Source organism: Cannabis sativa, chromosome 4 (genome assembly GCF_029168945.1).
Source record: "Cannabis sativa cultivar Pink pepper isolate KNU-18-1 chromosome 4, ASM2916894v1, whole genome shotgun sequence".
Classification (NCBI taxonomy): Eukaryota; Viridiplantae; Streptophyta; class Magnoliopsida; order Rosales; family Cannabaceae; genus Cannabis; species Cannabis sativa.
In genome coordinates this window covers 20875031-20897052 of record NC_083604.1, presented here as the reverse complement: position 1 = coordinate 20897052, position 22022 = coordinate 20875031, and the positions used below count along the sequence as shown (strand labels likewise).

General features: G+C 32.5%; 1 protein-coding gene across 1 annotated transcript; it reads left to right on the top strand.

The window, feature by feature from the left end:
* Positions 1-7542: 7542 nt before the first annotated feature.
* LOC115712924 (glutamate decarboxylase) lies at positions 7543-17952 on the top strand. Its single transcript, XM_030641342.2, has 5 exons — positions 7543-8002; positions 15890-16090; positions 16270-16738; positions 17045-17097; positions 17238-17952. The coding sequence occupies exons 1-5, from the start codon at positions 7685-7687 to the stop codon at positions 17709-17711; spliced, it is 1515 nt and encodes a 504-aa protein (XP_030497202.2). The 5' UTR covers positions 7543-7684; the 3' UTR covers positions 17712-17952.
* The last annotated feature ends 4070 nt before the right edge of the window (positions 17953-22022 follow it).

The window sequence follows — 22022 nt, the reverse complement described above, 5'->3', positions numbered from 1 at the left end:
GGCTTAACTAACAAATCAAGGAACATGAATAGCACTCTTGAGATTGAACCTAAACATGTCAAGATTAAGATCTTTTGATCTAAGATCAACCAGTAATATTGACTTAGAAAGATACAACGGTAAGATTATAATATCTTTACTAAGATCAATATCGGTCCCAGTCCAATGTATACTCTATACATCCGAAACTAGCATACTTTGCCAATGAATTGGAAAGAACGTAACACTTATCCAAGGTGTAAGTATAGTTTATCGCTGATTATCACATCAGTGTAAATTCAGTGCACTGATGAATCAAGGACATTATCTTTTGAAGCATATAATCATAATTACATTCCATTGTGTTGATATCACTGTAATTGTGAATAACTATATGTTCTGGACTTAACAGACTTTGTACACATTAAAGCATAACACATGTAAACATAAATGACTTCTAATCTTCTATTGATAACAAATCAGATTGTATTGAAATGGGTTTTATTTAGGGCATAAAATCCCAACACTTTCCACTGTGTTGACAACACAATAAACAAGAACATATGGGTAGAGATGAATTTATAAATCAAATAAATAAATAAATTATCACATGAACCAAATAACACATTAAATAAGTAATAAAAAATAAATTTATTTCTTTATTGATAATTTAATAGAAAAATATTACATTGAAATTGAGTTTTATTTAGGGCACAAAGCCCAACAAACTCCCACTTGCACTAAAATAAAACTATCAGTACATTTCAAATAATTATAAATTCAGTCTGTGCTTTTCAAATGTAGTTACAGTCAAAACTTTGGTGAATGGATAAGCTAAGTTGTCTTCAGTATTTACTTTCTCCACCAGTATATCCCCTCTTGCCACATATTCCTAGATGATATGATATTTCATCTCTATATGTTTGCTTCTCTTGTAGCTTCGAGGCTCTTTACTATTGCCTATAGCTCCAGTGTTATCACAAAGTAAAACCAATACTTTTGCCATTCCAAGAACAACACCAAGTCCTGAGAAGAACTTTTTAAGCCAGACTAGTTCCTTAGCAGCCTCAGCGGTAGCTATGTATTTGGCCTCCATGGTAGAGTCTGATGTTGCGGTTTGCTTAGAAATTCTCCAAACAACTCCCCCAAGAGTAAATACCATCGCAGATATAGACTTATTGTCATCAAGACAAACCTGGATATCTTAGTCGGTGTAGCCTACGCGATTTAAAGCACCACCCTTATAGACTAACACATAATGTCTTGTACTTTTCAAGTACTTCAGAATATGCTTAACTGCAGTCCAATGTTCCTCTCCTAAATTTGTCTGATACCTGCTCACAATTCCTACACCATAGAAAATGTCAGGTCTAGTGCATAACATTGCATACATTAGACTTACAACTGCTGAAGCATAAGGAACCCTTCCCATTGTTGGGTTTTGTGCCCTAAATAAAACCCATTTCAATATAATCAAATTTACTAGTTAATAAAGATCGGAAATAACATTTTATGTTGCATGGTTCACATGATTTATTTCATGATTATAAATTCTGTTAAGACCGTAACATATGTATTTGTTAATGATTATAGTGTTGTCAACTCTAAAAAAATGAATTTTAAAATAATTTACATAAATAAAATTATGATTTTAATTTACATATTAAAATAAAATTAGGATGCTTAAATTTTATTACTGTAATATATTATTATTATTATAAATAAATTTTATATAAATTATAATTTAAAAATAAATTTTTTAATTTATTATATAATTTTATTACTGTAATTTTATATAAATATATACTAATATATAAATTATTTGAAATATATATAAATTTTATTATTATTATTTTATTTACACCCCAAAAATTTCTAAAGACACCCCATTTTAATAATTTTTATTTTATATAAAATTTATATCTTTAATTGTACTAAATTTTTTTAACTTTTTTCTTCCAATTCATTTTCTTAAAAAATATACCCATCAAACAAAAATAAGTTATATTTTAAATATTATAGCAAAAAAATTAAAATAAAAACTTATATGAAATTTTTTTAAAAAGAATAAAAAATATATATACATAAGTTAGAAAAATTATGAAAATAAAATCAAAATAAGCATTGAAATTAACATAAAATAATGTGAAATTTTTTTTAAAAAAAAAATCTTAAGAGTAATTTTTAAAAATTATTAAATTTTATATTTTTTTAATAATGGGGTGTATTTATTATTTTATGAATGCAAATAGAACTGCTCTTATTAAAATTACAATTTTATTTGTTTATTTATTAATAATGGGATTAGTATCGAAACCTTGTCCGTTCGATGAGATTACAAATGATGGAGGGAAACATGGGAATAAACCCTTTAACTAAAATATTTTTTATTTTATTTTTGAAATATCACTTTTTTTAAAAAAAATAAATAAAAATTGAGGTAAGAAAAAATTAAAAAGGTACAAAAACCATAACACACCATATTTCTTCTAATCATCTTTCTTCTTTATTAAATTTGTGAGCCAAATGTTCAGTTATAAACCTTAACAGTTTTTTCACCATTTGATCAAATTAATTTTTATAGTAATAGATTCACTCAACTACAAACATATTAGAAGCCAACATATATCTCGTAAGATTAAAATATTATTATTTATCTAAAAGTTGCTCTCATAACATAATATATTAATAAATACAATATATACTGAATAGATCAATATATATTTACTTAAAAAATAATTATTAATCTATGATGATATATATGATAAATTATGTTGGTTAAAATTCTAAACACAATACCATTTTTCTGCGTACAATAAAACACAAAAATAAATCCAAATTAAAGAATAAATAAATAAAATAATTAAGTTAGGTAAGTCCCACCAACACACCACACCACACCAAAAATAATAATAAGTGAAAACCCTAATTAGAATATTCATATACCACAGCCGCCTCTTTCTCCTCTACAAATCTCAAACTTCTTCTCTCTCTTTCTCTCAATCGCAGGAGGCATGGTTCGACGGGACAAGGACGTCTAGGGAATGAGATTTTTCCACCATCGCCACCACTACTTGGTTCGACGGGGCAAGGGCGGTATGTGAACAACAAGGACAGGATCGCCATGGCAGGAACAGAACTTCATGGCCTGAACTTAACGCCAAAGACAAAGAGAGGGACCAAGACTAGCCGAAGACGAACCTAGGTAAAAGGCGATTAGGGTTCAAAGTCATGCGAGGCATTTCCAAGATCTGATAATGCCTCTGCGTCTTCTTCTTCTTCAGAGAGAGAGACAGAAATCTGATGATGATGAAGACGGGATTTGCAGAGATTTTTGTTTGAAGAAGAGAGAAAAAGTTTGGAAGATCTGATGATGATCAAGCGAACCAATTGATTTGGGCTGCCATATTAGTAATAGATGTTGCAAGATCTGTTGATGATGATGAAGACGACATTGTAGAGATTTTGTAAAATAATTATAAATAAAATAAATAAAAATTATAATTATAAAAATAAATATAAATATAAAAAATTATAATATTAAAAAAAATCAGCCCAACAGACGTATAAAAAAGAAATAGCTCAAAAAAAATAATTAGAATATAAAAAAAAACAAATAAAATATATATTAAAAAATAATTGAATTTAATCTATATAATACTTTTGGCCACAATTGTAAACAGTCATTTAAAGTAATTTTTTACAACAGTTGTAAACTGTCATGTAAACTAACTTTTCCCAACAGTTATATAGGCCCATAGTCTTGTAACACTCAGTTAATTAATTTTAATTAATCAATTATAATTCTAAATATAGACTATGTCTAGTTTATGAATTTTTCACCAAGCAAGGGCAAAATTGTGAAGAAAAGAGATTCTAGGTTTTATTTGTTAATTAAGAGACTTTAGATGTCTAATTAATAAATATATTAAATGACAATATTATTTAATAATTAATTTTTAGTTATTAAATAATTGAAATTGGCATTTAAGTGGTTAAATTGGAAAATTGACGTTTTTGAGAAAATGGGATGGAAAAATGACAAAATGGCAAAATTGTAAAGTGAGGCCCATTATCCATATCATGGTCGGCCACTATGCAAGGAATTTACCATTTATTTTTTTATTATTTTAATGCCAAATAAATCTAACCTAAACCTAGGTGGTTACCTATAAATAGATAGTGATGGCTCACACTTAAAGTTGATGAAATTTCTTGCCTTCAGGAAAATTGAGCCATCTTACCTATACCTATAGCCGAACCTCTAAACCCTCTCTTTTCTTCTTCAAATTTTCATACCTTGAGTGATAGAGTGAGTGCCCACACACATCAAGTGGTATCTCAATCATAGTGTGGAAGATTGTGAAGAATCCAATCAACAAGAAGGAGAATTATGCTCAAGGAAGGAGAGAAAGAGATCCAGGTTCAGATCTTGATAATGCTCTGCTACAGAAAGGAATCAAGGGCTAGAGATCTGAACGGAAGGAGTCATTATATTCCGCTGCACCCAATGTAAGGTTTCTTAAACTTTATATGTGTTTATTTCATTGTTTTAGAGAATTCATATTAGGATGTTAATGAAACATACTTGTTAGTAAATCTAAATCCTGGTAAAATATTTCCAACACTTATATCCTCTATCTCTTGAGGATCAGTAGGACAATGTTCCTTAGATAGACGGATACCGTTACAACATAAAATAACTCATTACAATTTTTGCCAATTCTACTAAGAGATGGCAAATTTTGAAAGATAATGTGAAAGGATAGACTCCAAAATCATTTTCATCCACTCATTGGGAGAGTCGTGTAGAAAGTGTTAAAGCTATAAGATCTCAAATGTCAGATTTTAGAGAAGCTTTACTTGAAGTGTTGGAAAAGGATGAACTTGATTCTAAAAATAAGAAGTGAAGCAAAACCCTTAGCAATAAATGAACTTTGTGATTTTGAGTTTTTAATAGCAATTATTATTTGGTTTGAAATCTTATATGCAATTAATTTGGTTAGTAAGCTTTTACAATCAAAGGATATGCTTATTAATATTGCTATGGACAAAATAAAGGAGTTAATTTCTTTTTTCGTGGGATATAGAGAAACAGGTTTTTATAACGCCTTGGATAATGCTAAGGAAATTGCTATTGAAATGAATATCGATCTAATATTTCCTCAAAGGCGCAAAATTCGAAGAAAAAGACAATTTGATGAAAATTTGAATACCCCATCTGTTGAGTTATCTGGAGAGGACTCTTTTAGAATTAATTATTTTCTTTACCTTGTTGATCAAGCCATTGCTTCTCTTACTAAGAGATTTGAACATTATCAAGAATATGAAAATATTTTTGGTTTCTTGTTTACTTCTGACAAGTTACAATCATTTGACAATGCAAATTTAAAGTCTTGTTGTTGTCATTTTGAAAACGCATTGAAACATAATGAACAATCTGATATTGATGGGAATAAATTATGTGTGGAGTTGAAGCTATTAAGGCAAATCTTGCCTAGAGAGAAAATGAGAGCTATCGACATATTAAAGTTTTTGAAAGGCGTAGATTGTTTTTCTAATACAATTATTGCATAAAAAAATTTGTTGACTATTCTTATGACAGTTGCTTTTGCATAAATAAGTTTTTCAAAGTTAAAGTTGTTGAAGTCCTACTTGCGGTCTACCATGTTACAAGAAAGGCTTAATGGATTAGCATCGATAGCGATTAAAAATGAGGTATTGGAGACGATAAAATATGAAAAGTTAGTTGATGAATTTACTTCAAAAAGCGTTCGAAGGATGGCCCTTTTTAAATAGAATGAAGATATTGGCTTGAAGTTGTATTAGAATTAATAACAATTTTAATAAAATTGTTTGAGTTTTTGGGTGCTAAATTATGTAAAATATACTTTTGTGATATGATAATATTTAAAAATATAATTTACAACTTTTATATTTTTTTTTGGTTAGGGGCCTACTTTTTAAAATTAGAACAGGGCCTCTAAAATATTTGACACGGCCCTGAGTCCACGGGGCCACGCCTAGAGATAAGATTCATCAGATAGATCTCAAAATACAAAGTAATTGACTTATGCATAAATAGACTCCATCTTATTGTATGTCGCAAGCTTGATGTATTCCACCTTCTAATTGAATCTTGCTAAAACTTCAAGTGCTCGAACTCCCTTCTATCTCCTTGAAGAGTGCTTGTTTTCTCTCGAGGTAAGACTTAAAAGACAATCTCCCAAAAGCTTGTAAAACTTTCTCCCGAAGGTAGCACCGTTGTTCCACTTCTTTGTAGACTTGAATACAGACTCAAGACAATACAAAATACTAGGGTTGTACATAAATTTTTGTAAACCACCCAACCTGAATAAACTGCCCAAATCAAACTGAAAAATTCGACAAAAAATACAAACCAAAATAACTCGACAAAATTCTAAATCGCCCAATCAGTTAATTAGGCGGGTTGATAATAGATTCAACCCGCCTTTTCAACCCGCCCAATTAAACTGATTTAACCCGAAAATGTCAAAAAGATATATAATTTATATATACTAATTAATATATATACAAAAATATAATATAATAATAGTAAATCGTTTTTTTTTTAAGATAATAACCTATTGGAATTAATATTATTTTAATATGTATAGTTGTTTTTTTTAAAAAAAAAAAAATCAGTTATTACTTTTATTATAACATAAATATAATAATATATATATTAAAAAAAACAAAATCCAAAATAAATGAATGATCTAACATCTCTTGTCTCACTTAGTCACTCTTGTCTCTCACTTCATTTCAGCCTTTCACCCTCTCTCACTCGTATCTATCTATGCCTCTCTCTCTCTCATATGTATCTTTGTTAGAAAAAAAAAATAGTTAAGTTTGGCCAAGTTAACCCGATCAAATTGACCAACCTGTCGGTCGGGTTAATTTTTTTTATTTTTAAATTGGACAGGTTGCACATAAAATTTTACAACCCGATCTTTACGTTGGGTTAGAAAATATGTAGTATAAACCGACCAAACCGATCGACGTACAACCCTACAAAATACATATTAACAGAGTAACAAACACTCTCTTCTCTACAAAACAAAAATATTATTTTCTTAAGATATGAATACAATTCAAAGTGTATGAAAGAAATATATGACCTAGTTGTTATAAGGTGTATTTATAATCAATATACACTTTATTGACAACTCACACACAGTCTGAAGAAGACTACAAGTTACTAGACAATTCCTTATTAAAAAAGATCTTCAATCAACACTGAAATTTTTGTTTCTGTACTTATAAAATCGTGAACAGTTGATCAAGAAACTCATACAAGATCAGACTAACACAATTGGATAAATAGAAAAAAAAAATAAAAATAAAAAATAAGTAACCAAATTTATTATTTTTACTTTATTTTTAATAAAAATACTAGACAATTTTCTTTTTAAAAATAAATTAATTAATATAAAAATTAATTTAATTATTACAGCCAAATCAAATAATAAATTATATCATTAAAAAAAATAATAAATTATAAAATATTTTTATCACCATAAACGTATTAAAAATTAGAATTAACAAATATATTATTATAATATTTAATAGAGATATGTAGATGGGTCATGTGTGAAGTGTGGTAGTGTTGATATATATATCATAATATTAAAAAGAAGAAAGAAAAGAAAAAAGAAAGAGAGATAGCTCAACATATATAAAAATGGTGGTAACAAGAGCAAGCGGTGGCGGTGGCGGTGATGGGGATGAATATCGTAGCAGCGATTACGTACACTCGACGTTCGGATCTCGGTACATGCAAGGGCCAATACCCAAGTGGAGGATGCCGGTGCAGACAATACCCAAGGAAGCTGCGTATCAGATCATAAACGATGAGCTCATGCTGGACGGTACTCCAAGGCTCAACTTGGCCTCTTTTGTCACCACTTGGATGGAGCCTGAGTGCGATAAACTCATCATGGCTTCCATTAACAAGAACTACGTTGACATGGACGAGTACCCTGTCACCACAGAAATCCAGGTCATCTCCCCTCTTTTCTTTAATTTGTTTTATCATTTATTTATTCGATCGTTCTTAAGTTTTATTACAGTATAAAATGAAATCTTGGTTTAATTTGCTCACTTTGATTCTTTTTTTTTTTATTTTCTGTTTTTTTTTCCATATTTCTTTATACCTAATATTGAATCCTATAATCAATTGTTTAGTTAAAATAATTAAGACATTAATCAATGCCTTCCTTCCAAGTCTCGGACTCATAATGTCATGCATTTCGGGCAGAGTAGAGACTCGATACGTGGCCTCACCATTTATAATTTCGTGACATGTGTCCCATTCCCATATGCATGACTAATGATATTATTATAAAAAAAAAAAAAACTACTGACATTATTATTTAAAAGGTAATTATTAAATACACAAAAATAAAGGAAATTTATAAAAAAAAATATATAAAAATTTAAATTAATTTTTATAAAAATACTATCACTAATTTTTTTAAAAAAATATATATTATTTTTTATAAAATAATTGTAAAATAATTAAAAAAAATAACAGTAAAAAAATTAAAATATAACCGTAAAAGTTTAATAGTACAATACACAGTATAAAATAAAAAAAATATATTATATTTTTGAAAAAAGAAATTATGACTCACAGTAAAAAAAATAGAAAGTAAAGTATGTAGTGTAAATTTCTCTTAAAAAAAATTTGAGTTTGTGTGCTGTTCTTTATTGTGTTGTGACTTGTGAATGACTCATTATAGAGCAGTATAAGCTAAATTTTTTATAAATAAATTTACATAAATTATTATTTTTTGATAATTTTTTTTATATTTTAAAATATTCATAAAAATAATACTAAAATAATAAAAAAAATTAAATAAAAATAAAAAATAAAAAAAAAACATTTTTTTGAGTAAAAACTGTTATTATTAATTGAGAGAGTCTTCAATAACAACAGAATGAATTGGGGATGGAATTTCACCCAACCATGAAATATCTTCATCCAATCGAAGAGCAAATTTTGATAAAGCATGAGCAGCTTTATTGGCTTCTCTTTTAACATGAGAAACCTTTACTCCTGGAAAGTAGGATAAAAGATAAGTAATGTCCTCTACTAAGTCATGAAAAGAAGTTACAAGATGAGTAGAAGACATAGTATTAATTGCGTTTGCCAGCAAGAGAGAATCCGTTTCAATCAAATGAATGGAGAGCTGGTTGTGAATGGCCCATGTTAAACTGTGAAATAGAGCAGCAGCTTCCATTTCTTTTGAAGTGAAAAAACCATCGAAAGGCCTAGAAAAACCAGCAACAACATCACCTAAATGATCTCTAATTAGAGCATCATAACCTAATTTTCCAGCAGCCTGATCACACGCAGCATCCACATTTAATTTATGCAAGCCAGGAGGGAGAGATCGCCATGTTTGAGGATTCCTTATAGCAGCAGGAACAGGAGGAGGTTTCGAAAATTTAGCCTGAGATGATACACCAGCAGCCGCATGTATTGGAGCAGTGGCTTTGTGAAACTGAGCTAAATAAGATGCAGAATAAGAGCACAAAACAGCAACCGGTTTGGGCTTAGTACCATGGATCTCTTTGTTCCTTTCAGACCATATACTCCACATTAAACAAACTATCTGCTCTAATTCCAAATCATTGTGAGCAGCTGCAATGTAAGAAAAAATATCGAAACCTTTAGCATTACCCATGTTTGGCATATGAATTTTGTATTGGAATTGTTGCCAAACAGCCTTTGCCCTTTCACATCGAAAAATAGCATGTCCGGATGTTTCCCAACTGGATTGACATAGAGAACAAGCATTGGAAGAACTAATCTTCCTATGCGCAAGATTAACAGCCGTGGGGAGCGCTTCATTAATGAATCTCCACAAAAAAAATCTTAAGTTTTTTTGGCAACCGCAGAGACCACATTCGATTCCACCATTGTCGATGAGTGGAAGATGAGGAGTGATCATGTTGAGTTTCCAAACTAGCAGCCAGTTGGTATCCTGTTTTCACAGAGTAAATTCCTGAATCAGAATGATGCCAAATCAACTTATCATCTCTAGGAAAAGGACTGAGTGGGATAGATAGAATGCGCTGAATGTCAATGTCTCCAAAGTGGGTCTGAAGAATCCTTAAGTCCCAAGTCCGATGAGTAGAGATATAGTGCTCAACCGTAAAAGAGGGGTCTCCCGTATAAGAGTAAGGGGTCATAGTTGTATTACCAGGTAACCAAGGATCCGAGGCACAACGAACATTCGCACCAGTTCCAATCTTCCATCGCAAACCTTTTAACAACAAGTCTTTACCATCACATATACTTTGCCATGTTAAAGATGGTAGAACACCTTTTTTAGCCGAGAGAAAATCACCATTTTTAAAGTACCGAGCTTGAAGAACCATAGCCAATAAAGAATTAGGATTATCCAGAATTCTCCATGCTTGCTTAGCTAAAAGAGCTTGGTTGAAATGAATAAAAGAGCAGAAACCCATACCACCATCAGCTTTAGAGGAACACATGAACTTCCATTTCTTCCAATGGATCTTAGAATTATTAGTATTTGAACCCCACCAAAAATTAGCCATCATAGACTCCAATTAGTTACAAAACTTTTTAGGGAGACTGAAGCAACTCATTGCATAGGTAGGAATAGATTGCACCACCGCCTTAAGAAGAACTTCTCAACCTCCAATGGAAAATAATTTAGAATGCCACTGATTCATCAATTTCCAGATACGATCTTTGATGCTACTGAAAAGCTCCTTTTTGTCTTTGCCCGCATAAGAAGGAAGTCCAAGATATTTTTCATGGAGAGAACAAATAGGCATACCAAGGACATTGTGGAACCGATCTTTGATGGCAGAAGCTGTGTTTGGCGAGAATGACATAACCGTTTTATCAGTATTTAGAAGTTGTCCAAAAGCACGATGGTAATAATCAAGAGCTCTATTAACAGCTTGACAAGAATCCTCAGTTGCTTGACAAAACAACAAACTATCATCTACAAACAGAATGTGGGAAACAGCTGGGGCACCCCTCGCTATAGTCAAACCCTTCAAATTTCTTAACATTTCTTCATTCTTTAAAAGAGCTGAGAGCCCCTCAAAGCAAATAAGAAATAAATAGGGTGATAACGGATCTCCCTGACGAAGACCACGCTTTGGAACAACCAAGCCTCAGATAGATCCATTGAGATTAAAAGAAAGTTGAGCAGAGGTAACACACTTCAAAACCAAAGTCACCCAGTTAATATGGAAACCCATCTTGATCATGATTTCCTTCAGAAAAGACCATTCAACTCGGTCGAAAGCTTTACTCATATCTAGCTTTAAAGCTGCATAACCCATTCTATCTCTTTTTTTGTTCTTAAGACAATGGACCAATTCACAAGCAAGAAGTACATTATCTGTGATCAACCGATTTGGTAGAAAAGCGCTTTGATTTTGAGATATCACATGGGGTAAAACATCTTTAAATCTGGAAGCAATAACTTTGGACACTAACTTGTAAAGTACTGTGCACAAACTTATGGGTCTATATTCACTCACAAGCTTGGGATGATCAACCTTTGGGATAAGAGTAATTAAAGCCGAATTGATTGAGTCCATATCATCACCTTCATTCAGAATTTTCAGCACATTTTGAGTAACAAGAGGCCCAACTATATCCCAATGATGTTGGAAAAACATAGCCGACATGCCATCTATCCCAGGTGATTTATCGGGAGCCATTGATTTGAGAGCATTGTCCACATCCGTAGCAGTAAACGGCATAAGTCGCTGCTGGTTTAATTCCGGAGTGATGGCTGTATGAACTGTAGAGAGTACATGATTCAAAGCTTCATGATCGACCCCGTTTGAAGAGAACAAACCAGAAAAATAATTAACAATTTCTGCACTAATTTCCTCCTCTGTATGTACAAAATCCCCAGTAGAAGATTGAATCCTTTTAATCTTATTGACAGCATTCCTTGTTTTAGCACGGGAGTGAAAAAAATTCGTATTAGAATCGCCACTTTGAAGCCAATCAACACGTGCCCGCTGGTGCCAATACAACTCTTCTTTCTCAAGCAAATCGTCAAGAATTCGGTCAGCAGTTTCCATTTGTTGAATATGATCAGAAGCACTTGATTTCACATTATGCAACAGAGCTGAGTTACGATGAGCGGCTGCTATATCTCTTCCCATACTGCCATATTTATTATGATGCCATTTTTGCAAAGCTGTAGCACAACCTGCAATATTTTGCAGCAAAGGATTCAGAGATTGATCATTAGCAGATGCATTCCAGTGAGTAGCAATAATGCTTCTACAGTCAGGATCCTTTAACCAAAATTGTTCAAAACGGAATCTAGTGTTTCTTTTCTGTGGATAAACCGGTTGATTTGGATGAGAGACAGTATAGGCGATGGCTCGGTGGTTTGAATGATAGAAATCTAGGTGGTGAAGATCTTCCTCAGCAAAAACAGATGACCAGTGGCTATAAGTAAATCCTCTATCAAGTCTTTCCCTTAAAATGTTACCATGATGGTTCTTATTAGTCCAAGTGAAAGAGTCTCCACAGTACGGGATAGGCCGAAGATTACACAGATCAATAGTAGTGCGAAAGTTGTTCATTAAAGCATCATTTCGTGGGGGACCTCCATCTTTGTCATCATTTGAAAGCAACTCATTAAAGTCTCCTAAAACCAACCAAGGCAGATGCGGAGTAGTAGAAATAAGACTACTCAAAGTGTTCCAAGTGTTAATGCGTAAGTGAGTTTCAGGAGCACCATAAAAAGCAGTGAAGTGAAATTGATGACAACTATCCGACGAAACCAAAACATCAAAATGATTCATTGAGTAATTGTTGAGAGTTACATCGACATTAGCCATCCATAAAAGCATTAAACCCCCCTTCAAACCTAACCTTGGGACTTCAAGTCCATTACTAAATCTAAGAGAAGACCGAAAACGATCAATAGCATTACATTGCAACTTTGTTTCCATAAGAAATAACATATCCGGGCGCTGCTCTTTAATAAGCAACTTTAAATGTCTGAATGCAGAGGGTTTTCCCAAGCCCCTAGCATTCCAACTGATGAGTTTCATGGTTGAGGGCGAGGCTGCAAAGATGCAACCTCCGTTTAATAGGATGATAAACCTTCAGCAGAATCCGAATGCATATCAGAAACATACTGAGAAGAATGATCATCAGCACTTGACTCTTCCTTCTTGTTATTACGGCACCTCTTTAACACACTCCTAAGGTTGTCAGGGTCGACTTGCCTCTTATAAGTCTTACTGAATATTGCAGCTTCATCTACTAGATCATCAATAATCACAGCTTTCCCTTTTAACTTAGTAGTGGCCGAAGGGTCAGCGGATGGTGGACTAAAATTAGATTTAGCTTCAGAGGGAGTTAGTGAAGTGGGGGGGAAAGTATGGTGGTTTTGAAGTTGTTATGGGAGAGGTAGTGGCCATAGGGAAACTACTGGGGACATAGGATGGGTAAGGTAAAGGTAACTCTGGGCATTTAACCTTAGTGCTACTTTCTGTTGGATTTTTGTGGGCTAACTCGGCAGAGGTTAAAGAGTTTGGTTGGGGCAAACTGCCCAAAGTCAAATTTTTGTGGTTGAAGGCAGTGGGTATAGAGGAAGTAATGGTCTTTCTGGCCAATCTAGTAAGGAAAGGGTAGGCACTGGCTTTGGAGAAATCGGTACGATAGCGGTCATATCCTGAAATTGGAAGTTTATCTCCAATCATTTGGGGTCCATATAACAAGTCCGGATCAACTCCCATGTCCACAAGTTCCATAAAAGCAATACACTTATCAAAAGGATGACCAATCTTGCCACAATGAAAATAAAATACTGGGAGATTTTCATATCTGAATTCCAACCAGTGTTCATCCATCACCCGAGGCAGAGACACCATCTTTCCACGCATCAGAGGTTGAGTTACATCAAGACGAACTCTAGTCCGCAGAAAAAAAACCCCATCCTTCATGAGGCGAGTCTTCGTAAACCTCAATAAACTCCCCCACCCATTCACCCACTTTCTTAGCTAAAGCACGGGACTTGCTAAGAAAAGGGAGGCGATGAGTTTGAACCCAAAATTGAGCAAATTGAAAGTCCTCCTTGGAAATATTCTGTAAGGAAGTTGGGGAATGCAATAGGATAAGTTGATTGAAGAAGTGCCATGGTTCACCAGAGGAAATTCTTTGCTTATCACCTACACAAGCCAAAGTCAAAAGGAAAATATCAGAATGCATCTCCGACACTACAACTTCAAAACGACATTTATTGCTCCAGAACTCTCCCATTTTTTTGATAAAAGTCTTCGGGTTAACAGTATTAGAGAGGCATCGAGCGACGAGGAATAATTTGGGAGGCTGATTTGGATCATGAAGATCGGATTCAGAAAGGGAATGAACATTCCTTTCTTTCTCAGACAAACAGAGAGTGGAATTCATGTCTTCTAAGATGGATTCCATACAAATATCAGTGAAGGAGAAGGAGAATAGAAAACGGAGATACAAATCATACTGACTGTTGAGATATTTATATCGTAATTCAGGACACAACATGGAAAAAGTGGTGCAACAAGAGGTGTGGTTCTGGAACGGGAAGAGATGGAATAGTGGGCAGTTAAACAGAGTCATGGGAGAGGTGGAGAACAGGGGAGGAAGACGAAGACGAGAACCTAGAAAACCAGGGAGATAACCGCTAGAAACTGCAACAGGGCAAAACCCAACTCGGGCACTAAAATAAAAATAACATTTAAACAATATAAAAATTAATTTACAAATAACAAAAAATCAACATCAAAACTATAAAAGTAAAACATAAAAATATATCAAAATACTGTATTTTATATACATAAAATTTTAAAAATTATAAAAACATTTATAATTCCTTAAAGTTGTATTTTTGTATTTTTTGAAATAATTTATTTTCTTTTTCACCTTTCTAATTTTTTTAATAAAACACAAAAAGTTACACTTAAAACTATTTAAAATCTTATTTTTGTTTTGTTTTGGCTTTTGTTTTCAAGTATTAAAATCTTGTATTTAAGTGCGTAGAAGTTTTAGTCTCATCGTAATAATGAATACTTAATATATTATAAAAAAAAAATTGGCAGAGCAAGAGATTTTAATATAACTCCAAAATACTGTCATTTAAGCTTATCGTGCATAATAATAAATAAACATAGAAGAATTGTCACTATGTTATTCAAAATGGCACAACAATACATATTGTTAAAAGTAATGGTAAATATCATTTTATATTCTATATTTTACAAAAATTATCAATTGCACTTTTTGTTAAATAACAATTCAGATATTGTGTTATTCAAAATTGTACAAAATAACCCTAAGCTTAACAATATGTCTTTCTTATTATTTTTTTTATTTAATAAATATATGTAAGAAAATAGAAAATAATAACAAGTTCTAAGAAAATAAAATTTAATAAGAAAAAATTAACCAATTGTAAAGGAACAAACTAAATAACTAAAATCATTGCTTGAAGTATAATGAAATTTTTTTTATCCAAACAACCACTAAACTACAAAAATGATGCCCAAACACAGCCAACAACACAACACTCACATAGTGTTAATAAGGCAAGAATGTCCTCTTCTCTTTTATTTTCACATACCATCCTAACAAATTTTGCGTATGGTCTTGAGGCATCCAACAACTATTACATGAGATTTTGTTTTCGAAAATTATAAATAAAACATAGTAGAAAATTGCTCTACATTTGGGAAGTTACAACTAAAAATCAAATTGCAGATTAAAAGTTTTGATTTAATGTTTAGATGATGTTGGAGTATGGATGTAAAAATCAATATATTTCCATCCACTTATTTATTAATGTTAAAAACTATTACTAACACTAATTGATTGTTTACTTAGAATCGTTGTGTGAACATGATTGCCCACCTTTTCAATGCTCCTGTGGGAGATGATGAAGTTGCAGTTGGTGTGGGAACCGTTGGATCGTCAGAGGCCATAATGCTTGCTGGCCTAGCTTTCAAGAGAAAATGGCAACAAAAGAGAAAAGCAGATGGAAAACCCTTTGATAAGCCTAATATAGTCACGGGTGCAAATGTTCAGGTGATCATCTCAATCTCAACTAACTTTCTAAACACAATGTGTTTTCAAAATAACTATCAGTCAAATAGTGTCTTTAACATTTATCTTTTTTATCTGACAAAAAATAAATTATACTTTCTTAAAATGAATATCTATCTTTGCCTTTTGTTGATTGGTTGAGGTGGTGGAATAATCAATAGGTATGTTGGGAGAAGTTTGCAAGGTACTTTGAGGTTGAGCTCAAAGAGGTTAAACTGAAAGAGGGATATTATGTCATGGATCCTGAGAGAGCAGTTGAGATGGTGGATGAGAACACCATTTGTGTTGCAGCCATTCTTGGCTCCACATTGACTGGTGAGTTTGAAGATGTCAAAAAAGTCAACGAACTCCTTACCAAGAAGAACAAGGAAACAGGTTGGGACACTCCAATTCATGTTGATGCTGCCAGCGGCGGGTTCATTGCGCCATTCCTTTATCCAGATCTTGAGTGGGATTTCAGATTGCCTCTTGTGAAAAGTATCAATGTGAGTGGCCATAAGTATGGACTTGTGTATGCTGGTGTTGGATGGGTTGTGTGGAGAAGTAAAGATGACTTACCTGATGAGCTTATCTTCCATATCAATTACCTTGGATCGGATCAACCTACTTTCACCCTTAACTTCTCCAAAGGTAGTTTTAAATTTCCAGTAAAGTTATTTGTTTGCTTGCTTCAATATTTGGTGCTCAGATGTTTACTAATATTTTTCTCATAAACGTCCACATGTGATATTGTAAAGTGTTTTTAATATTAATATTTATGTTGACTCTTCATGTGACATTATCAATTGGAAAGTACAACATAAATTTATAAATCTTGGCTAAAAGTGGTGAGCCAAGTATAATCAAATCAATGAATCGCAGAACTTCCATAATCTAAATTAAAATGAATTATTCTCAACATTGATAGATATTGTCTTTCTCATAATTTGCTGACAGGTTCTAGTCAAATAATTGCTCAGTATTATCAGTTCATCCGATTGGGATTTGAGGTCAGCTTTTGTTGTCTCATACACTCTAAATTCTTTTTTATTGAGTCTTGAATGCCTTGTATGGATTTATACATACAAATTAGTTTATTTTTTTATTAAGTTTTGATGTCCTAACACTATACATATTATAATTTCAACAGGGCTACAAGAGCATAATGATAAACTGTATGGAAAATGCAAAAGTACTAAAAGAAGGAATAAAGAAAACAGGGCACTTTGACATAGTCTCAAAAGACATAGGGGTGCCCTTGGTGGCATTCTCCCTTAAAGACAGTAGCAGATATACTGTGTTCAACATAGCAGACAGCTTGAGAAGGTTTGGATGGATTGTACCAGCTTACACTATGCCAGCCGACGCCCAACACATTGCAGTTCTTCGGGTGGTGATTAGGGAGGACTTCAGCTGCAGCTTGGCGGAGAGGCTTGTCTCGGACATTGATAAGGTCTTGAAGGAAATGGACAGTCTACCAAGTCACATTATGTCTTCTGAAAGAGCCCATGTTGCTTTGATTGAAAATGATGACCATGTCAATAAGACTGTGAAGCAGATTCAAGATGATGTAACTAGGCATTGGAAGCGATTTGTTAAGGAAAGTAAGACTGGAGTATGCTAAGCTTCCAAAAACCGTCAAACAACAATTTATTTCGCTAGAATAAAAAAAATAAAACTACTAGTACTGATAAAGAACTACTTAAATCATATGATATGGTATTAGTGTGTCTATTATGAGTTTTGATATATATATATGTTGATTGTTTGTACTGTGTGTAGTTCATGGTGGTAGTAAAGTTATGTATTTTATTTTATAATGGTCTTATACACTTTTTTTAGCAGTTAATGAATGGGTTTGGTTATACAACACGTGTAAGAAATAATTAATAACTCATAGATAACAGAAGTTATTTGGTCAAGTTACAAAGTGGTAAAACATGATTATGTTGGGATTTTATACCCTAAATAAAATTCATTTTAATATAATCTAATTTGTTATCAATAGAAGATTAGAAGTCATTTATGTTTACTTGTAGTTTTCATGTTTATAGTTTAATGTATACAATTTATCTTAAGTCCAGAACATATAGTTATTCACAATTACTGTGATAACACAGTGGAAGGTAATTGTGATTATATGCTTCAAAAGATAATGTTCCATGATTTATCAGTGCACTGGATTTACACTGATGTGATAATTAGCGATAAAGCTTACTTACACCTTGGATATTGGCAAAGTATGCTAGTATCATATGTATGGAGTATATATTGAACTGTGACCGATATTGATCTTTGTAAAGATATTATAATTTTACCGTTGTATCTTTCTAAGTCAATATCACTGGTTGATCTTAGATCAATAGATCTCAATCCTGACATAGTTAGGTTCAATCTCAAGAGTGTTATTTGTGTTCTTTAAGTTGTTAGTTAAAGCCTATACCATTTGGTTCAGGTCACACGTACAATTAGGACACATGATAGTACAATTGAGTGGGAGCGCTAAACATAGATATGGAATCTATAGCTTCTATCTGGACATAGAAATGAAATTATTATTTCCTTTGAGCTTGATTTAATAGAGATAAATGGAAGAGCTCTTATTTCAGTGATTATATTAGTTTACTGAAATATCATTTATAGGAAGCTAAGTGTTTATATGATAAAATACATTGAGGGGTGAAACAGTAAATTTGTCCCTACTCGGTGTAAATCATCTATATAGGATCTTTGATTATTGGGATTAGAACGATAGTTAAATTTGTTGGGTTTTGTGCCCTAAATAAAACACTTTACAATCTGATTAGTTATCAATATAAGAAACTTGAAGTGATTTATGTTTGCATGAATTTTACATGCTTATGGTTTAATATGTTTATTATGTTTATACACAAAATCTGTTAAGTCCAGATCATATGTTTATTCACAATTACAGTATTGTCAACACAGTGGAATGTGATTGTGATTATATGATTCAAAAGACTAAGTCCCTGTTTCATCAGTGTTTTGGATTTACATTGATGTGATAATCAGCGATGATGCGTACTTACACTTGGAGTAAGTGTTATGTTCTTTCGAGGATATTGGTAAAGTATACTAGTTTCGAATGTATGGAGTATACATTGGACTGGACCGATATTGAACTTAGTTAGCATATTATAAACTTACCGTTGTATCTTTCCAAGTCAATATCAGTAGTTGATCTTAAGATTAAAAGAATCTAAATACTGATATGCTTAGGCTCAACTCAAAAGTGCTATTCATGTTCTTTGATTTATTAGTTAAGCCTACTTTTGGGTCAGGGTGATACGTATATTTTGGGAACATGATAGTATGATTGAGTGGAAGTGCTGAATATAAATATGGAATCTATAACTTCTACTGGTGTATAGAAGTCAAGTGATGATTCCCTTCGAGCTTAGCTAAATAGAAGTAAATGGATGAGCTCTTGTTTAAGTGACTAATTCTTAGATCACTAAGCATCATTTACAGGTAGCTAAGTGTTTTAAGGGGCAAAATACGTTGAGGGGTGTAAACGGTAAAATTATCCCATCTCGATGTAAATCATCTATATAGAGGATCTTTGATCACAATTAGATTATAACAATGGTTAAATGAGATAGCATATATATATATCGTGAAACATATAATATGCTCTATATAAGTCTGAGAGTGCAATTCTAAGTTCTAAGAGTGGATTCAACGAGGAATTAATAAGTAGGGATTTACTTAGTAAATTCGGTTCACTTATTGGAAGCTCAGCATATAGATCCATGGTCCTCATTCTAGTTGAGACTATACTGCTTGTAAGACTCAATAATTGATTTGTGATTAATCAATTATAATTCTAAAGTTAGACTATGTCTTATTTGTGAATTTTCACTAAGCAAGGGTGAAATTGTAAAGAAAAGAGATTCTAGATTTATTTATTAATTAAGAGACTCTATATGTCTAATTACTAATTATATTAAATGACAATATTATTTAATAATCTATTTTAGTTATTAAATAATTAGTTTTGGCATTTAAATGTTTAGAATTGGAAAATTGGCGTTTTTGAGAAAATAGAAATAAAATTGTGAAAAACTGCAAAATCCAAGTGGGGCCCAATAACACCTGTGGCCGACCACTTAAGCAGATATTTCCAATTGATATTTTTATTATTTTAATGCCAAATAATTGCTAACCTAAACCTAGTAGTTGCCTATAAATAGAAAGTGGTGGCTCAGTTCAACATATGCCTTTTGGTCAGAAAATCAGAGATTGCCTTTTCAGAAAAACTGAGCCTTCCACTTCTCTCTCTATAGCCGACCCTATCCCTGTCTCTTTTCCTCTTCTCAATTTCGAACCTTAGTGATAGAGTTGTGCCCACACACAGCAAGTGGTACCTCAATCATAGATTGGAAGACTGTGAAGGATCACACACAAAGAGAAGGACATTCGGGCTCAGATCTTGATAATACTCTGCGACAGAAAGGATACAAGGGTTAAAGATCTGAGTGGAATGAGACATTATTCCGCTGCCATCAATGTAAGGTTTTCTTAACTTTATATGTGTTTAATTATCGTTTTAGAAAGTTCATATTTAGGGTGTTAAACAACATACTTCTGAGTAGATCTAAGATCCTGGTAAAATAAATTCCAACAAATTTTTTATACCATATTCATATCGTGGAACATATAGAGCGTTCTATATAATTGAGAGTGCAATTCTAAATCTATAGTGGTGCAAGGATGAATTAATAAGTTAAGAAATTTACTTGGTAAATTCTAGATCTGCTTATTGGAAGCTCAGTTATATAGATACATGGTCTCCATACTAGTTAAGACAATACTGCTTGTAAGACTCAGTTAATTGATTTTAATTAATCAATTATAATATTAAAATTAGACTATGTCTTATTTATGAATTTTCACTAAGCTAGGGCTTAATTGTGAAGAAAAGGGATTCTAGGGTTTATTTGTTTAATAAGTCTGATTAATAAATATGTTTTATGGAAATTTTATTTGATAATTAATTTTAATTATTAAATAAATAGTTTTGGCATTTAAATGGTTGAAATGGAAAATATGGTATTTGAGCCTTCTCTCTTCTCTATATTTTGAATCCTTCTCTCTCTTTCTCTCTTCAATTTTCGAACCCTATAGTAATAGAGTACATGCCCACGCATAACAAGTTAGTACTTAATCATAGTGTATAAGACTGTGAAGAATTTAATAAACTGAAGGAGAATCAGGCTCAGATCTTGGTGATACTCTGCTACAGCAAGGATACAAGGATTAGAGATCTGAGTGGAAGGAGTCATTTAATTCCGCTAAAACCAATGTAAGGTTTCTTAAACTTTATGTGTTTAAATTCCATTGTTTTAGAAATTCATATTTAGGAAGTTAAATAACATACATGGTAGTAAATCTAGATCCTAGTAAAATAATCCTCAACAACTGGCCTCAGAGCCATGGTAATGATTTACTTTCATGAAATATGGATTTAAAACGATGTTTGTGTTGATTTGGATGTGTTCATGTTAGTTTATGTGCATATTTGATAATTGTATGGAAATCACAATTTACGATGATAAATATTTTTTATTTCGTTCTGAAAATATTTTTCCTGGAAAGTAGATGAAAAATTAATAAATTTAGGCTTTTAAAGAACTCAATTTGGATTTTTTATGAATTAGTTATGATTTTTTTGAATTTGAATGAAAATATTTGAAACTGAGCAAAACACGTGCGCGAGCGGACTGAGGGTGTCCCTCGGTCATGACCGAGCATTCAAACAAGCCCTGTCCGAGGTTTATCAGACACGGGCTGTCTGAAGCTTGTGTCACGCCGAGCTTCCTCGGCCAAGAAGGCTGCATTGCAGCCCTTTCCACGCCCATCTGCCCACAAACGCGCGCTCAGGGAGTATGCATTGTATACTCCCTGTGCCCAA

Excerpts from the sequence above, each read along its gene's own strand:
- LOC115712924 (XM_030641342.2), top strand. The coding sequence starts at position 7,685 with ATGGTGGTAACAAGAGCAAGCGGTGGCGGTGGCGGTGATGGGGATGAA. Across the intron at positions 16,091-16,269 it reads TCACGGGTGCAAATGTTCAG|GTATGTTGGGAGAAGTTTGC; the intron begins GTGATCATCTCA and ends AATAATCAATAG. Across the intron at positions 16,739-17,044 it reads CACCCTTAACTTCTCCAAAG|GTTCTAGTCAAATAATTGCT; the intron begins GTAGTTTTAAAT and ends ATTTGCTGACAG.